The following is a 13,512-nucleotide window of genomic DNA, read 5'->3' as shown; positions in this document are numbered from 1 at the left end:
CATCCTATAGGCCAGTACCCACTACCACTACGTTACATTGTCCTGAAAAAAAAAAAAAAGGGTTTTGCATTTTATTGTTTTTGTTTGAGTGATGCTCCTGATGATATGCAAAAAATAGTCCTTATGCATGTCAGTTTCATTGTCCAAGACCAGAGCGACGTTCGTACCAGAATTAATCACTTAAATCATGAGACTAACGCACAGTTAAGGTAGGATGAAACTTTATTTGTGGACATAAAGTGAGAAATGGCGAGAGCATTTGTATTCAGTGAGCCGTTATTCAATGTATCCATTAAAAACAGAAACAGTATTTCTGTGTGTGTGTGTCATTACATTAGAATATATAAAAGTTAAAATCATGAACTTTGTACAGTTTTGCGTTGTTGTCACTGATTCCATCCTCTCCACCCACTGTATGGTACATTTTTAAGACCTCAGGCATCATAGAGGATGTTCAGTTGTATTTACACATTCTTTGTAATTGCGCAGCTTTTTAAAGTGTTTCAAGTCTTTGGAAAATCTTTTTTCATCGTTTATCGTCCTCTGTGCTGCTGCTCCCTCAGGCTGAGACGAGCAGTTTGTGGTTTGTCTTGTTCTGCGTCCTTTCTCTGCTGGATTTCCTGCACGTTTTCCTCTCCGTCTGAACACAGAGACTCCTGAAAAAGAATGTGGACTTAATGACTGTCTGCATTTTTGATAATCCAGATGATGGACAGCTGTGTGACTCAAACACGTGTGGAAAACACAACCAGTAGTTTAAACATTGCTTAAACAACAATTGCTGGAATGATTAATATATTAATCAGTTGATTAATCACCTGACAGTCTGACTGATTAATACCTCTACCTAGTGACAGCCTTGGCAACAAGGTACGCGAGCTCGGCCATGTTAAGGACCATGCAGATGGAAGAGGCAGTGGCCATGAAGACGGTGAAGATGGTTTTCTCGGTGGGCCGTGAGATGAAGCAGTCCACCAGGTTAGGACACGGCCACTGGTCACACTGCACCAGCCGCGGCATCTGGAAACCATCGTATACCACGTAGAGGGCATACCTGGAGTAGAGACAGATACATGCTGTATGGAGACAGGCGGCCTGGTGTGAATAGTTACTACACGCAGCAGTGTGGTAGACAGATCTCACATGAAGCCGCCTTCAAACAGCAGCCTGAACAGCAGGCTGCACGCGTACGTCCACCAGAGGGCACCAGCTATTGGGAGCCTCCGCTTCTTCAGGGTCTCCAGCTCTTCCTCCTGGCCTTTGCTGCCGAGGAAGCCAGCTCTGCCAGAACCCTGTCACACAGGACGACAGAAAACACATGAAGCATGAAGACATAAAGCAAGACTTAAGATGACTGACAACATGAAACAAGACAAGTCAAAGGATGGAATCACATCACATCACATGACATAAGACCATCTGGTTCTTCTGCCATGACAAATCAAACAGCACACACACACACACACACACACACACACCTACCTGTAGGAGCCTCCTCTTATCTCTATGGTTACGATAGGCCACGTACATCGCGACCAGCAGTGTCGGCGTGGAGACGAAGACGAGCTGGAGACACCAGAGGCGGATGTGGGACACGGGGAAGAACTGATCGTAGCAGACGTTTTCACAGCCGGGCTGGAAGGGCAGACACGGACATTGTTACAACAAGTGGTGCTGCTCCAAAGTGTACTGGACCCTCAGGGAGTCAGTGTGTGAGGTAACCATCATGCACTGCTGTCCTCACACACACTCACACCTTGATGTTGTCATCTCATATATGAAGCATGAATACAGATGTATCCCTGGCTGGGGGTCCTACCTGCAGTGTGTTACAGGTGAAGTCAGACTGTTCGTCCCCCCACACGCTCTCAGCGGCCACGACGAGCACCATGACCCGGAAAATAAACAGCACCGAGAGCCAGATTTTGCCCAAGCTGGTGGAGTGGCGGTTTGCCCCGACTAGCTGAGTGTACAGAGCGGGCCAAGACATCCTGAGGACACACACACACACATGAGGGACACACACACACACAGGAGAGGATGTTGATGAGCAGTATGAAAGCCGTGTGTTTGCACCAGGTTCTTCTGCTTCCTCTGAACCCCACGTCTGATGGAAAGCGAGAGGGAAGGCGGCGGCAGCAGATGAAAGCAGAGAGACAGGCGGCGAAACAAAAGAGAAGTTTGAAGGAAGAAGAGGATGAAAAGGAATGAAAGTGAGAGGAGGAGGGGAGAAGGCCCAGCGCCAGCATTCATGTGAACTGATGAACCTCTCTGCCCACTGTGGACTGTACTGAACTGAAGCCCACTCGACTAAAAAACACACTGAACGCACTGTACAAACCCACTACTACAGTCCCCATTCACATCCAACCACTGATCGATTATTTAACTGACACGTACTGATACATCTATTACATGCATATATCCATTGAGAGCAGCTATTTCTAGTTATAATATGCTTCCTTTAAAGTAAAAACATATAAGTTATGATCATGATAATTTGTATTTCCCAAAAGTCTTCCAGTCTGTGGGGAACTGCATTTTTTCCAAATCAGGAGGCTGAAAACTTTTCTCACCTTGTGTCTGGAGAGTCAGGTAGTTTGCAGGAAAATATTCCACATGATCCTTTCCAGCATGAAAACCAACAGCGACAGCTCCCTGTCACATCAGTATATACTGTAGTGCACTATAACACAAATTAAATTAAATCCAATTAAATTCAATCAAATGGGATCTGGATCTTATGTCCTGATCAAAACAAACTTGCAGCTCCTGATGCCTTTGCATGAAGGAAAAGATGTGCCCCCTCCAGTGTCAAGCCAACCAGAACATTATGAGATGGCTTCCTGTGGGGACTGTCAGAATAAAACAAAAATGGTTTTATTTTGGAGGAAGCTGCCACACGAGCATGTGTAAAATCAGTGGAGTGCCATGGCACCAAGATCAATTCCATGGTAAGAATATTTACAAATGTTCCGCACAGCAACTTTAATCAGCGGAGTTTAAAACAGGTCACCATTTGTTCGTACAGGCTGCCCATGAGGTGAGGAACAAACTGTGTGTGTGTGTGTGTGTGTGTGTGTGTGTGTGTGTGTGTGTGTGTGTGTGTGTGTGTGTGTGTGTGTGTGTGTGTGTGTGTGTGTGTGTGAGAGATCCCCTCTGTGACTGTAACAGGACACAGGTAGAGAGTCAGACTGACTTCTCAGATCCTAAGCCATCTCTTGGCAGCAGGACAGTGCAGCTCTGTGTGCTGCTAATGACTGTGACCGATGAGCTTTCCACACTATTTGTTGAAGTGTGGGAGCAAAAAAACCAACTTCCTCCGTTTATACTGCTCACAAAAGTGAAATGCAAACTTCTAAAAGAAAACTACAGAAATGAAGAATCTTGTATAATACTCATCATTTTGATTACAAAAGTCATGAAGTATAAGAGGTTCTTTGAGGTTTGTACACTCTGCATATAACATGACCGTACAGAATGGCAGCAGTGATCTCGAGGGGCAGGAAAACGTCCTGGGTTGACCCGGAGAGGGCGTCAGTGATTCTAATGGAGCCATTAGGGGAATAACAGCGACACTTATTCCTGATGCATATCAATGAATGGATATCAGTGTCAGGACTGGACTCAAAGAGCCTCTGTTTGATCTGTCAGTCAGGACCAGGCTTAAAAAAAAAACAGAAACAAAAAAAAAAAAGAAAAAGAAAGAAAGAAAGGGAAAGGCTGGTGGATTGTTTCAAGCTGTCCATTCTGATGCGAGTTGGTGGTGGTGGTGGTGAGGATGGGGTGGGGATGCTGGGTCACACAAAGTGAATGAGTAGGGAAGAAGAGAGAGAGAGAGAGAGAGAGAGAGAGAGAGAGAGAGAGAGAGAGAGAGAGAGAGAGAGAGAGAGAGGTAAAATAGAGCTGATTGTTAGAGTAGCTCCTGATCAGCCGGCCAGCGGGAGAACAGAGGGAGCCAGTGTCAGGATACACACACTGTACTGACACACACTGTACAACACTCACATGCATGTTACCATCAACACACGCACTGTAATGAGTGAGGGGGAAGAGCAGCATGTGACTGAATAGCAGGTCTCGGTTCTGTAGGTGGACTTGGCTGACTGGTCCCAGATCAGCCCCTCTATTCATGATTTCTTCGGCGCTTTTACAGTATCGTCTCATTGCTGGGATGTTTCTGCACTGTACTTTCTGAGGAAGCCTTGGTGTGCCATATTTAAAGGGCGGATAAAAAAAGGATGAATTAGAAATTAGGAACTATGTTGATCTTCAATCACTTTCCATTTAGGCACTTAAAGTGTGAATTTATGTATCCGTTATAGTTTGGTGGCTTATTTATTTATCTGTTTTGTTACATTAAAAAAAGCTGTGGTTAAAGTGATCACTGTCATTTATTTACAAGTAATTATCTAAATCAATTGTTGTGCTGCATTTAAAACGATGCACCGTGTCTCCTAAACAGCAGGGGGCGACACTGACGTCACCGGCTGCTAATTTCAGCCGCTCAAACTTCACCGGAAACGGAAACAGCTCCGGTCTCATTCGTTGCCACAGCAGCTCGAGAAATATCGAAGCAAGGTGGCAGAAAAAGAAAACTCAACTCTGTTCGTATATCGGTGATTTTAAAAAATGGCCCTCGAGTCGCGGATTACACAGGAAGAAATCAAGAAGGAGCCAGAGAAGCCCATCGACCGAGAGAAGGTGAGGAGCCCCGTTCAGCTTGTTTACCTTGTGAGCTCGAGCGTCAGCTAGCTCCGTTCTGCTAGCATTAGATGCTAATTCAACAGTAAGGAGACCGGTTGATTTATGTGGTGGACAAACTCCAAAACACTGGGAGAACGTAGTTAGAAAGGCTTTTCTCTTGTAGCTTTTGAAGTTGCGCGACGCTGTACACAAGTAGTTAATGTAAATGAAAGGACATTATTTTGGGTAAGTTAACTTCTGCAGCGAGCTAGCGTGCAAGCTAATGGCACCATAGGTAATCATTGATGTTTATTCGTAAACAAACAGATAAAAGCATCTTATAGATTGCTAAAGATAGAAAGAAGGATAATCTTGTCACTTCACTAAATTTTAGTATGTTCGGGTGAGTTCGGCTTGTATCTAAACCCAAGCAACACCAAATTTAGCAATCTAAGTTACTGTGGACAGCTCAGTAGTCGGTTAAATGCTTCTTGATTACGTTTCGAACCTCAATATTCCAGTGTTACAGGTCAGGTATTTCAGGTGTTTCTAACAGTTTGGCCGCCTCCATTCATTTCGGGTGGACGACCCATTAACAAAGCAACTCAATTAAGAGTGATAGTTACACACACGCCGATATTGTTTACATTGGTGATATCATGACCATTAAATCAGATCCAGTACCTTTAAGGTTAATAATAGCAAGTGCGATTGTATTTTGTGTTGCCCAGTCAGTCATTCTGCACACTTTACTTTGTCTAATACTCTTGTGTAATTCTTCCAGACCTGCCCCCTTCTGCTGCGAGTGTTCACCACCAACAGCGGCAGACACCACCGACCAGATGAGTTTGCCCGTGGCAACGTTCCCTCCAGCGAGCTGCAGATATACACATGGTAAGACCAGGTACATCTTACTGTATTTCTCAGGTCAAAGGAGCATTTGCCAGAGATTGCAGTCGAGTTTGTAAGACACCTTGTTCAATTATTGTTAGGAGCAGGAGTCTAATTCTGTGTGCTCCTTTTAAGGATGGATGCTACTCTGAAGGAGCTGACGAGCCTGGTGAAGGAAGTTTATCCAGAAGCCCGGAAAAAGGGGACCCATTTCAGTTTTAACATCGTCTACCCTGATCCCAGAGGGAAAGTGTATAGGTTGGTATCACTCCAGAAGGAGCAGTCCACTTGCTAACTGGTGAATTTGAGCACACTGTATATTGAAATGCATTCCTGTCGCCCCTCTCAGGTTGAAGGATATTGGCAGCACAGTGTCCGGCAGGAAGGGCACGGATGACTCCATGACGTTGCAGTCTCAACGCTTCCAGATTGGAGATTACCTGGATATAGCTATCACGCCACCCAACAGAGCCCCACCCCTTGCCCGCATGAGGCCCTTCTGAACTTGCACACATACCGACATGCATACTTAAACCGACACGCATCAGCCTGAAGGGGTTTTTTTTGTTGTTTTTTTTAAAAATCCTTTGCATTGTCTTGGATGGTTTTTGCCTCATTTTCTAAAATGTTTCATGTAATAAAGTTGTGATTTTCAACAAAGCTACTGCCTTTCTGCCTTTTTCTGTGTCACATACTGTGAGAAGATGTCATGGATCTTACATTTGTGGATGTTTAAGCGCAGGAAGTTGTATTTATATTATGTAGACACATACCATTTTATTGGACAAGGTGTCCCAATCCCATATCTATTTGGAGTCGAAATGCTTAGTGACATCTTGGTGTGGTTTCAAATTAAAAGACACAACTAATGCTGTAAATCGTAATGGTTCTGGGTATCTTGGGAGCTGGTTGGAAATAAGTTTAATTTCTATTTTTTTAACACGGTTGACTTCCAAACCTGAGATTACTTAAATGCAACTTAAATTTGCTGGAATTTTACTTAAAACAATATTTTTTGTGTACCTGGTGAACAGAAAACACCTATGTATCAAAATATCAGAGGGTAAGGGTCAGATTTGTCATAAAAACAAATGTGCAGACACAGTGCAGGTGGTCAGTAAGGATGGTTTTATTTTGATAGTATAAACAGGAAGTCACAGGCGCTCCTCCGGCAGCGCATGCGCAATACTACATACTGACAAACAGCCAAGTTAGCATACAGCTAGCTACAGATATCGGTGACTTATACATAAAACAGACGTAGAAATGTTTCGGAGAAAACTGACAGCACTAGATTATCACAACCCCGATGCATTTGACTGCACAGGTGAGAAGAAAATCCTCAAAGACAGCTTGACTTGTGTTCACTGAGTTAAACGTGGAGCCGGCTAACGTGTATGCGTGGAGAGGTCTGTCACTTTAGACAACGACATACCAAACTCTGTAGATGAAATGGTCGTTTTTATGATACTTTTGTTCCTACAAACCTATATATTTGTTACAGTATAGCACACAAAACTGTTCAACTTATTTCTATACCTCACTTTTATTCGGCATAGCTCATTCTAAAATTCACTGTACAGTTAAAAGAAAACACTCGATTTTACCCATGAAATTAGTGCTGCTCGTAACTTTTAAGCGAGCAATATAGCAACAGTATGAAAATGATATTTTATATGACAAGTCAGATTTTGGGCTTACAGCTACACTGTAATCTAAATATAACACTGTCAAAGTTGTGCCTTTAGAAGTGGTAGCTACCCATTTGCGTCCTGTGATAATTAGCTATTTAGCAGACAATACTGAAATCGAGATGTATTCATTGATTTATTCAGCTGCTTCTTATATACGATGCAGTATGTAGCTGCATGAGATGTTGCCATTTGTGCATTGACTTGCTGGCGTGTCTCTCCTCTCTTCCTCAGACGAGACTCAGTTTAGGAACTGCATTGTGTGGCTGGAGGACCAGAAGATTAGACATTATAAAATCGAGGACAGAGGGAACCTGAGGAACATCCCCAGCTCAGACTGGCCCAAAGCCTACCAGCAGGTGAGACCAGACCACCACCATCCTGCCAGTCACTGAGACATCAGGACCCCTTTTGACTTACAGAAGATACCACCTGAAAGCTGCCATGAATGGATCTACATGTGTTTTTGAGTGTCCCTTTCCTGTGTGCAGTACTTGCAGGATGTGAACTGTCCCTTTGGAGGTCCGGAGAGGCAGGAGGCTTTGGACTGGTTACTGGGCCTGGCTGTGCGATATGAATATGGAGATAATGGTAAGAGCTCAGTGTGTTGTTTACTCGTCAGTAAGTACAACTGTGTCTCAAGTGACTGTTGGGCAAAGCTGATCATCTCTATACAAACAGACAGTATGGCTGTAATATATGCAATTCATGCTCTGCTACGATGCTGTCATACCGATGATGACCACTAGAGGGAGACATTGTATAAGGAATAATGTTTCTCTAATGATGCCAGCTCACCAGATCACCCTTTACAGAAACACAACAAGAAATTAAGTTAAAACATGTTCAAAATAATCTTAATATTCGGTGTACATGAGGGTGTGTTCTGTGTCTTTCCTCAGTGGACAAATATAAGAGCTGTGAGCCGCTGGCAGCTGCCAGCAGCAAAGCAGCTGACCCTCTCATCAACCTTGACGGTAAGTAAAACACTCTGCTCCTCTGCCTCTTCTTGCACTTTGACCACTTTGTTTCAGGTGGAATATTATATCACTTCTCATTTGTGTTTTGCAGTTAATTCTCCAGATTTCAAGGCGGGAGTGATGGCTCTGGCCAACCTCCTCAAGATACAGCGGCATGACGACTACCTGGTTATGCTCAAGGTGGAACTGAGCTCACGCTCTTTGCTTTAAGATTTATGTAATCGATGACACATTCTGATTTTAAGTGTCAGATTTATGACTGAGTATATACGCTTATTAAATATAAAATTGTCATATTAATCCATTTGTCTTTGTCTTGCTGTCAGGCCATTCGTATTCTGATCCAGGAGAGACTTTCTCAAGAAGCCATTGCCAAAGCCAGCCAGAATAAAGAGGTACTGTACGCTGAAGATGCATGTAGTTTGTATCAAGCTCAATCAAAGCAGCAGAGGTCGCGATTTTCAGACTTGAATGCTTTGTTTCCAGGGTATCCCAGTAGCTTTAGACAAGCACATCTTGGGTTTCGACACTGGAGGTGAGTCCTGCTTTTCGTTATGTGGAAGTACAGGAAGTGCAAAATGATGACAGAGTATTTGTTTGGGTTTTTTAAAAGAGGATGATGTCAGTCAGGGGTCCCCAAGCTTTTAGGACATGTGAAGAGTAAACACATGTATCCAGTAAAACTTCACAGACCAAAAAGTAAAATACGTTTCAATCTCAGATGCAACTCTGAACGAAGCAGCCCAGATCCTCCGACTGCTGCACATCGAGGAGCTGAGGGAGCTCCAGACGAAGATCAATGAGGCCATCGTCGCCGTTCAGGCCATCATCGCTGACCCCAAGACAGACCACAGGCTGGGCAAGGTCGGCAGATGAGAGTGAGGATGAAGAGAGGGATGCTGGAGGAAGGAAAGACGGACTGAACCACAGGGGTTTTAATTTGATTTTGAGAGGAAAAGCATTTGAATTGGACATGAATGAGTTTGTATTTTTTCCTTTTATGCACAAGATCAGACTGTTCAGATTGGGAATTTTCTGAGTGTTGAGGAAATGCCAATTTGTCACATGTTGTCTTTCATTTTTGGTATACATGTTTCAATAAATACCCATCAAAACACATTACAATAGTTGAAGAGTTTAAAAAAGAATTTCTTCTGAGACTTTGGTTTAAACCTTCGGTAACCTCCAGAAACCAGAGAAGCTGCAGAAACATTCAAACCGACGGTTATATATTTGTGTCTTACAGAGAGAACTTTCTTTGCAGACGGAGGAGAACCTTATTTTGAAATGGTTTACACTGATGCTGTGTGGAAAAATATAAATACAGCTGAACAGAGTTTGTCTTCTGTGCTTCTTGTGTGGTCAGTGTTTGGTGATAATTACAAAATACGAACACACAAAGTCTATCAAGTACCAAATCACATTTTATTGTTATAAATATCACATCTTATAAAAAGATAAAGATTTTTAAAAAAGTAGTAGTAGTAAAAATATTTGGCAAAATAAAGAAAGTAACGTCATTTCATCTTGTGTGTGTAATACAGATTAGTAGTGCAGAGAAATGTGGCGGGACTGTCGTCACTGATCTGAGGCACACAGCACTGACGGAAATACATTACTTTGTAATCTGATCAGTCAAAATTGCAATGATTTTCCACTTGGCATATTTCATAGAATTGGTTTGGGAAAGGAGCTTTTTTTGTCGAGAGTTTGATGTAAAGACTGATAGCACTTTTGTCTTTATACTGAATGTTCAGTGAGAGCCAGGAGACGAGCCGCAGCTTAGCATGATGACATAAAGCAGGGGGACCAGCCTGGCTACATGGCAAAAAACAGGCGGTAAATCCCCTTGGTGCAAGCAACTGTTTTACATTTCAGCTTTTATAAGTATTACAAAAACAAGACTGATACCACTTTCATGTCTTTAAATAATAAGCTTGCTAGAGAATGTGAAACTTAGCTTAGCCTAGCATAAAAACTGGAAAGCATGAGAAAACTGCTAGCCAGGCTTGTTACATTTTGGTTTTTGTAAGGTTTAACCAAAATATAAAAAGGTATTAATTTCTCTGCTTTTCTCTGCTAGCGGTTCCTCTGTTTCCATCCTTTATGCTACTCAGCTAACCGTCTCCTGGCTCAGTCACTGTCTGCCATACAGACATAAAGAGGATCACAAGTCTCCTTCAACAATCTGCTCTTCCTCGATCATCTTTGTATATCTGCCCAGAATACACCCTGAATGCTAATCAATTAGCCTGAATTTAAAAGCCAACAGAAAGCTGATGCTCGATTTCACAGCAGAACTTTGGCTCCAACAGTTTTAAAGCTCTTCTTGTCATTCCTCTTTGGCTTTAACAGAAAGAAAAACCTTCACTCACGTACATTTTAAAATCTGATTTCATTGTTCTGTAGCTTTAATCGATAGAAAAACAACTCGCGTACAAAAATACAGTAGAAAAAAAAATTAGAAATGAGGTATAAAACAAATTTACAAAACAATTATTTGGGGGTTATATCTTTACGGTGAGATAATGGGGTGGGGGTGGGGTCGGGGTGAGTGGAGGGGTTGTAAATTTGCTCCGACAGTCGATCTGGCAACAGGAAGCCATCTTGCTTCCTATTGAGTGTCCTTTCTTCTGAGGGACACCGGAGAGGGCACTTTTATGGGTGGTCCTGCCCTCTGATCAGGAACTGCCCCAGAACTTTAGCACCAAAGGACCCCGCGGCTGCCAGTCCGTCGTTAGTGAGTCCCTGAGACACAGAAGTCAGGAATTTAGAAGACAAAACGGCTCATTTTTGTCACATTTCTAGGGGTAGAATCTTTTTTTTTTTTCAAAATTTATAGCTGCTGGAGGAAATGAAGAGTCTGATTTTCTCTTCCTGTGTGAATCCAAATGTGTCAAGATGAAAGCTTTTAGCACTGCGGTGGCCTAATGACAGAACAAACAGACCCTCCATCCTGAACAAAGCCCTACACTTAACAACTTGCGGTGACTGAGAATCATCTCCTGTAAAGAGCATGTGTGAGTGTGTGTTCATGTATTCAACAATAACAGCTTTTAAGCCTCCTTACAAGTGTGTTTTAGAGCTGTCATCATGGTCAGAATTATAGTGCCCATCTTTGAAGCGAGCGGCTGTTGTTCTGTCTGAGGCTTTAGAAAGTGTGCAGACGTGACATTTACAGCAACACACACACAAGCGACAGCCGTCATTCAGACCGTTTTCACAGCTCCTCCATCGGGACCAGGTTTTACACTCCGTGCGGCTCGGACTACAACACCGACCAAGGTGCTACTTTAGGGATTATCCTGTGTTTAGAGGCCTACTTTGTACTTTAACATGAGGCTTTGAAAGGACTTGAGGCCATCTGCAGACATCAACACATCAAACATGATGCACACAAACACAAAATACAGGTAGAGGGTCGCACACAGCTGTGTAATCATTGTTCTTTGGTCTCCTGTACACACACACACACAGGTTACAAGTAGAGGGGTGCAGACAGGTGTGTAATCATTGTTCGTGGGTGTGTGTAACACAGGTAAAGGTGTGGAGCACAGTTGTAAGCCAGCTGTGTGATGGGTGCAGGGTGATGAAACACAAAGTCTGGTTTCTTCACACAATAAAAGATGTAATAAAAGAATAAAATCAGAAAACAGACCTATTAAACATCCAATATTCTGGTAAATATTTCCCTTCTATTTATGCAGTTTGTACAGATGTAAATTTAGCCCCCTAGTACATCTACTGCCTCTCCTGTGTGGATCCAGACCGAGGGAATGAAGCTGCTCTGCTAATGTGCTGCTTTCTCAATGCCGCTTGTGAAGACATTGTGTAAGAAGTTAATATATCCTGCAATTCTACAGGACCTGAATGCATCATTCTGCTCCATCACCCTCCTGTGTTTGGTTAACTGTGGGGTTTTTTTTTTTTTGTCTCAGTGTAAAACGTAAAAAGCCTTCAGGTTTAAGGCGACATCTGGTGGGAGTTGACCGATTTGATGACATCACTGCACACAAACCAATGAGCTCACTGTCTGGTGCACCTTCGAGTCTGTGTGTTTATGTGTGAGTGTGTGTTGTCATTATACAGAGCCGAGATTACCCGTCTGAAGAGTCAGAAAAGACTGTGTATAAGTGAAAGAGAGTGATCGTGTGTGTAGCTTCCATTAAAATGTAAACAAAAGCACACTTATCTCACCTGATAGACACTGGCTGGTTGCTATGGCGATGCCGTACAGGTGAGAGCGCTGGTCGGGCAGGTATTCATCAGTGAACTGACTGCTTTCTTTGCTCACTGCGATCACTCCGTCCCTACGAGGCAGCAGACAGAGACAGCTCACTGACCACCCATCATAGTGAAGTGTAAAACAAACGGACAGAGAGATGAACAAACATGGCTACCTCCTCCAGTCAGTGTAATAGAAGTGGTTCCTGTAGTAGACCATGCTGAATGGATAGTTGAGGCTGGAGTGGATCACTCTCCGGCCTGAACCATCAGGAGATACACACTCTAAACGCTTCGTTCCTGACGTGCAGAGAAAGAAAAGAGTGCATCATTATAATCTCAAGGTCATTGTTCAGCCGACAGTGACCAACACAGCACGACTGCCAACACTGTTCACACTGATAACCAACAACAGTACAACTATTTACTTAAGTAAAAGTAGAAACACACAATGTAAAAATTCTGTCACGGATTCAAGATCAACATTTGGAATAAAAGTACAGAAGCACTTTCAGCAAGATGTGCTTAGTATCAACAGTAAATATACTCGTTATGAAGCAGGATGGCCTCTGTCTGTATATTCTTATATATTACACAGGTCACTGGGCGGGAATCAAACAAAGCCCTGCACAAATCACAAAGGGTCAAAGCAAACTGTTCCCCTGACGTCTAAAAGGTGGCAGTGGGAATAAAACCCACAGCCACCCACTGACTCTATCAAAATGATACATGTTGGACCCAGAAACCAAAAGTGAAGTGGCAGTGACTGATGGGGGGGGCAAAATTTAGAGAAACTGACAAGAAGAAAGAATCTCATCATTGTTCTTTGGTCTCCTGTAAAAGTAGAGGGGTGCAAACAGGTGTGTGATCATTGTTCGTGGGTGTGTGTAACACAGGTAAAGGTGTGGAGCACAGTTGTAAGCCAGCTGTGTGATGGCGCAGGGTGATGAAACACAAAGTCTGGTTTCTTCACACAATAAAAGATGTGTTTAAATCAACTGAAATAAATCTGTTTTTTGACCCTCAGAGTTGGATCCAAC

At 43.1% G+C, this 13,512-nt stretch overlaps 4 protein-coding genes across 23 annotated transcripts in view; 2 read left to right on the top strand and 2 right to left on the bottom strand.

Moving 5' to 3' along the window:
* Window positions 1-221: 221 nt before the first annotated feature.
* On the bottom strand, window positions 222-5,464 carry LOC119015353 (gap junction beta-6 protein-like). 4 transcript variants are annotated; one of them, XM_037091232.1, is made up of 6 exons: window positions 4,732-5,464; window positions 1,820-1,991; window positions 1,483-1,635; window positions 1,144-1,292; window positions 848-1,054; window positions 222-656 (listed from the first exon to the last, which is right to left on the bottom strand). In XM_037091232.1, exons 2-6 carry the CDS (start codon window positions 1,988-1,990, stop codon window positions 560-562), a joined length of 777 nt encoding a protein of 258 aa, XP_036947127.1. In that variant the 5' UTR covers window position 1,991; window positions 4,732-5,464; the 3' UTR covers window positions 222-559. The 4 variants fall into 4 exon arrangements, with proteins under 4 accessions (XP_036947127.1, XP_036947128.1, XP_036947129.1 ...); XM_037091233.1 differs by lacking the exon at window positions 4,732-5,464 and adding an exon at window positions 2,577-3,124 and having other exon boundaries at window positions 819-1,054; XM_037091234.1 differs by lacking the exon at window positions 4,732-5,464 and adding an exon at window positions 2,577-3,124 and having other exon boundaries at window positions 842-1,054.
* Window positions 4,518-6,155, top strand: sap18 (Sin3A-associated protein). The gene is made up of 4 exons (XM_037091237.1): window positions 4,518-4,704; window positions 5,471-5,580; window positions 5,713-5,835; window positions 5,927-6,155. The coding sequence occupies exons 1-4, from the start codon at window positions 4,633-4,635 to the stop codon at window positions 6,078-6,080; spliced, it is 459 nt and encodes a 152-aa protein (XP_036947132.1). The 5' UTR covers window positions 4,518-4,632; the 3' UTR covers window positions 6,081-6,155.
* Window positions 6,156-6,740: 585 nt separating this feature from the next.
* rtraf (RNA transcription, translation and transport factor) lies at window positions 6,741-9,584 on the top strand. The gene is made up of 8 exons (XM_037091235.1): window positions 6,741-6,904; window positions 7,503-7,627; window positions 7,760-7,859; window positions 8,171-8,245; window positions 8,340-8,428; window positions 8,575-8,643; window positions 8,735-8,783; window positions 8,970-9,584. The coding sequence occupies exons 1-8, from the start codon at window positions 6,844-6,846 to the stop codon at window positions 9,122-9,124; spliced, it is 723 nt and encodes a 240-aa protein (XP_036947130.1). The 5' UTR covers window positions 6,741-6,843; the 3' UTR covers window positions 9,125-9,584.
* Window positions 9,585-9,654: 70 nt separating this feature from the next.
* The window catches only part of nid2a (nidogen 2a (osteonidogen)), a 41,186-nt gene continuing 37,328 nt past the window's right edge, over window positions 9,655-13,512 (bottom strand). For all 17 annotated transcript variants that reach the window (XM_037091199.1, XM_037091207.1, XM_037091205.1 and 14 more), the window contains 3 exons: window positions 12,649-12,772; window positions 12,446-12,558; window positions 9,655-10,996 (listed from right to left, as the gene is read on the bottom strand). In XM_037091199.1, coding sequence (XP_036947094.1) covers window positions 10,986-10,996; window positions 12,446-12,558; window positions 12,649-12,772 — 248 coding nt within the window. In that variant the 3' untranslated portion in view covers window positions 9,655-10,985. The remainder of the gene's footprint in view (window positions 10,997-12,445; window positions 12,559-12,648; window positions 12,773-13,512) is intronic.

Source organism: Acanthopagrus latus, chromosome 24 (genome assembly GCF_904848185.1).
Source record: "Acanthopagrus latus isolate v.2019 chromosome 24, fAcaLat1.1, whole genome shotgun sequence".
NCBI classification, from domain to species: Eukaryota; Metazoa; Chordata; class Actinopteri; order Spariformes; family Sparidae; genus Acanthopagrus; species Acanthopagrus latus.
The sequence above is the reverse complement of the archived record's forward strand: the minus strand, read 5'-3'. Positions and strand labels throughout refer to the sequence as shown.

Excerpts from the sequence above, each read along its gene's own strand:
- rtraf (XM_037091235.1), top strand. The coding sequence starts at position 6,844 with ATGTTTCGGAGAAAACTGACAGCACTAGATTATCACAACCCCGATGCA. Across the intron at positions 6,905-7,502 it reads CGATGCATTTGACTGCACAG|ACGAGACTCAGTTTAGGAAC; the intron begins GTGAGAAGAAAA and ends TCTCTTCCTCAG. Across the intron at positions 7,860-8,170 it reads ATATGAATATGGAGATAATG|TGGACAAATATAAGAGCTGT; the intron begins GTAAGAGCTCAG and ends GTCTTTCCTCAG.
- LOC119015353 (XM_037091232.1), bottom strand. The coding sequence starts at position 1,990 with ATGTCTTGGCCCGCTCTGTACACTCAGCTAGTCGGGGCAAACCGCCAC. Across the intron at positions 1,636-1,819 it reads TCACCTGTAACACACTGCAG|CCCGGCTGTGAAAACGTCTG; the intron begins GTAGGACCCCCA and ends CTGCCCTTCCAG. Across the intron at positions 1,055-1,143 it reads CTGTTTGAAGGCGGCTTCAT|GTATGCCCTCTACGTGGTAT; the intron begins GTGAGATCTGTC and ends TCTCTACTCCAG.
- sap18 (XM_037091237.1), top strand. The coding sequence starts at position 4,633 with ATGGCCCTCGAGTCGCGGATTACACAGGAAGAAATCAAGAAGGAGCCA. Across the intron at positions 4,705-5,470 it reads AGCCCATCGACCGAGAGAAG|ACCTGCCCCCTTCTGCTGCG; the intron begins GTGAGGAGCCCC and ends TAATTCTTCCAG. Across the intron at positions 5,836-5,926 it reads CCCAGAGGGAAAGTGTATAG|GTTGAAGGATATTGGCAGCA; the intron begins GTTGGTATCACT and ends CGCCCCTCTCAG.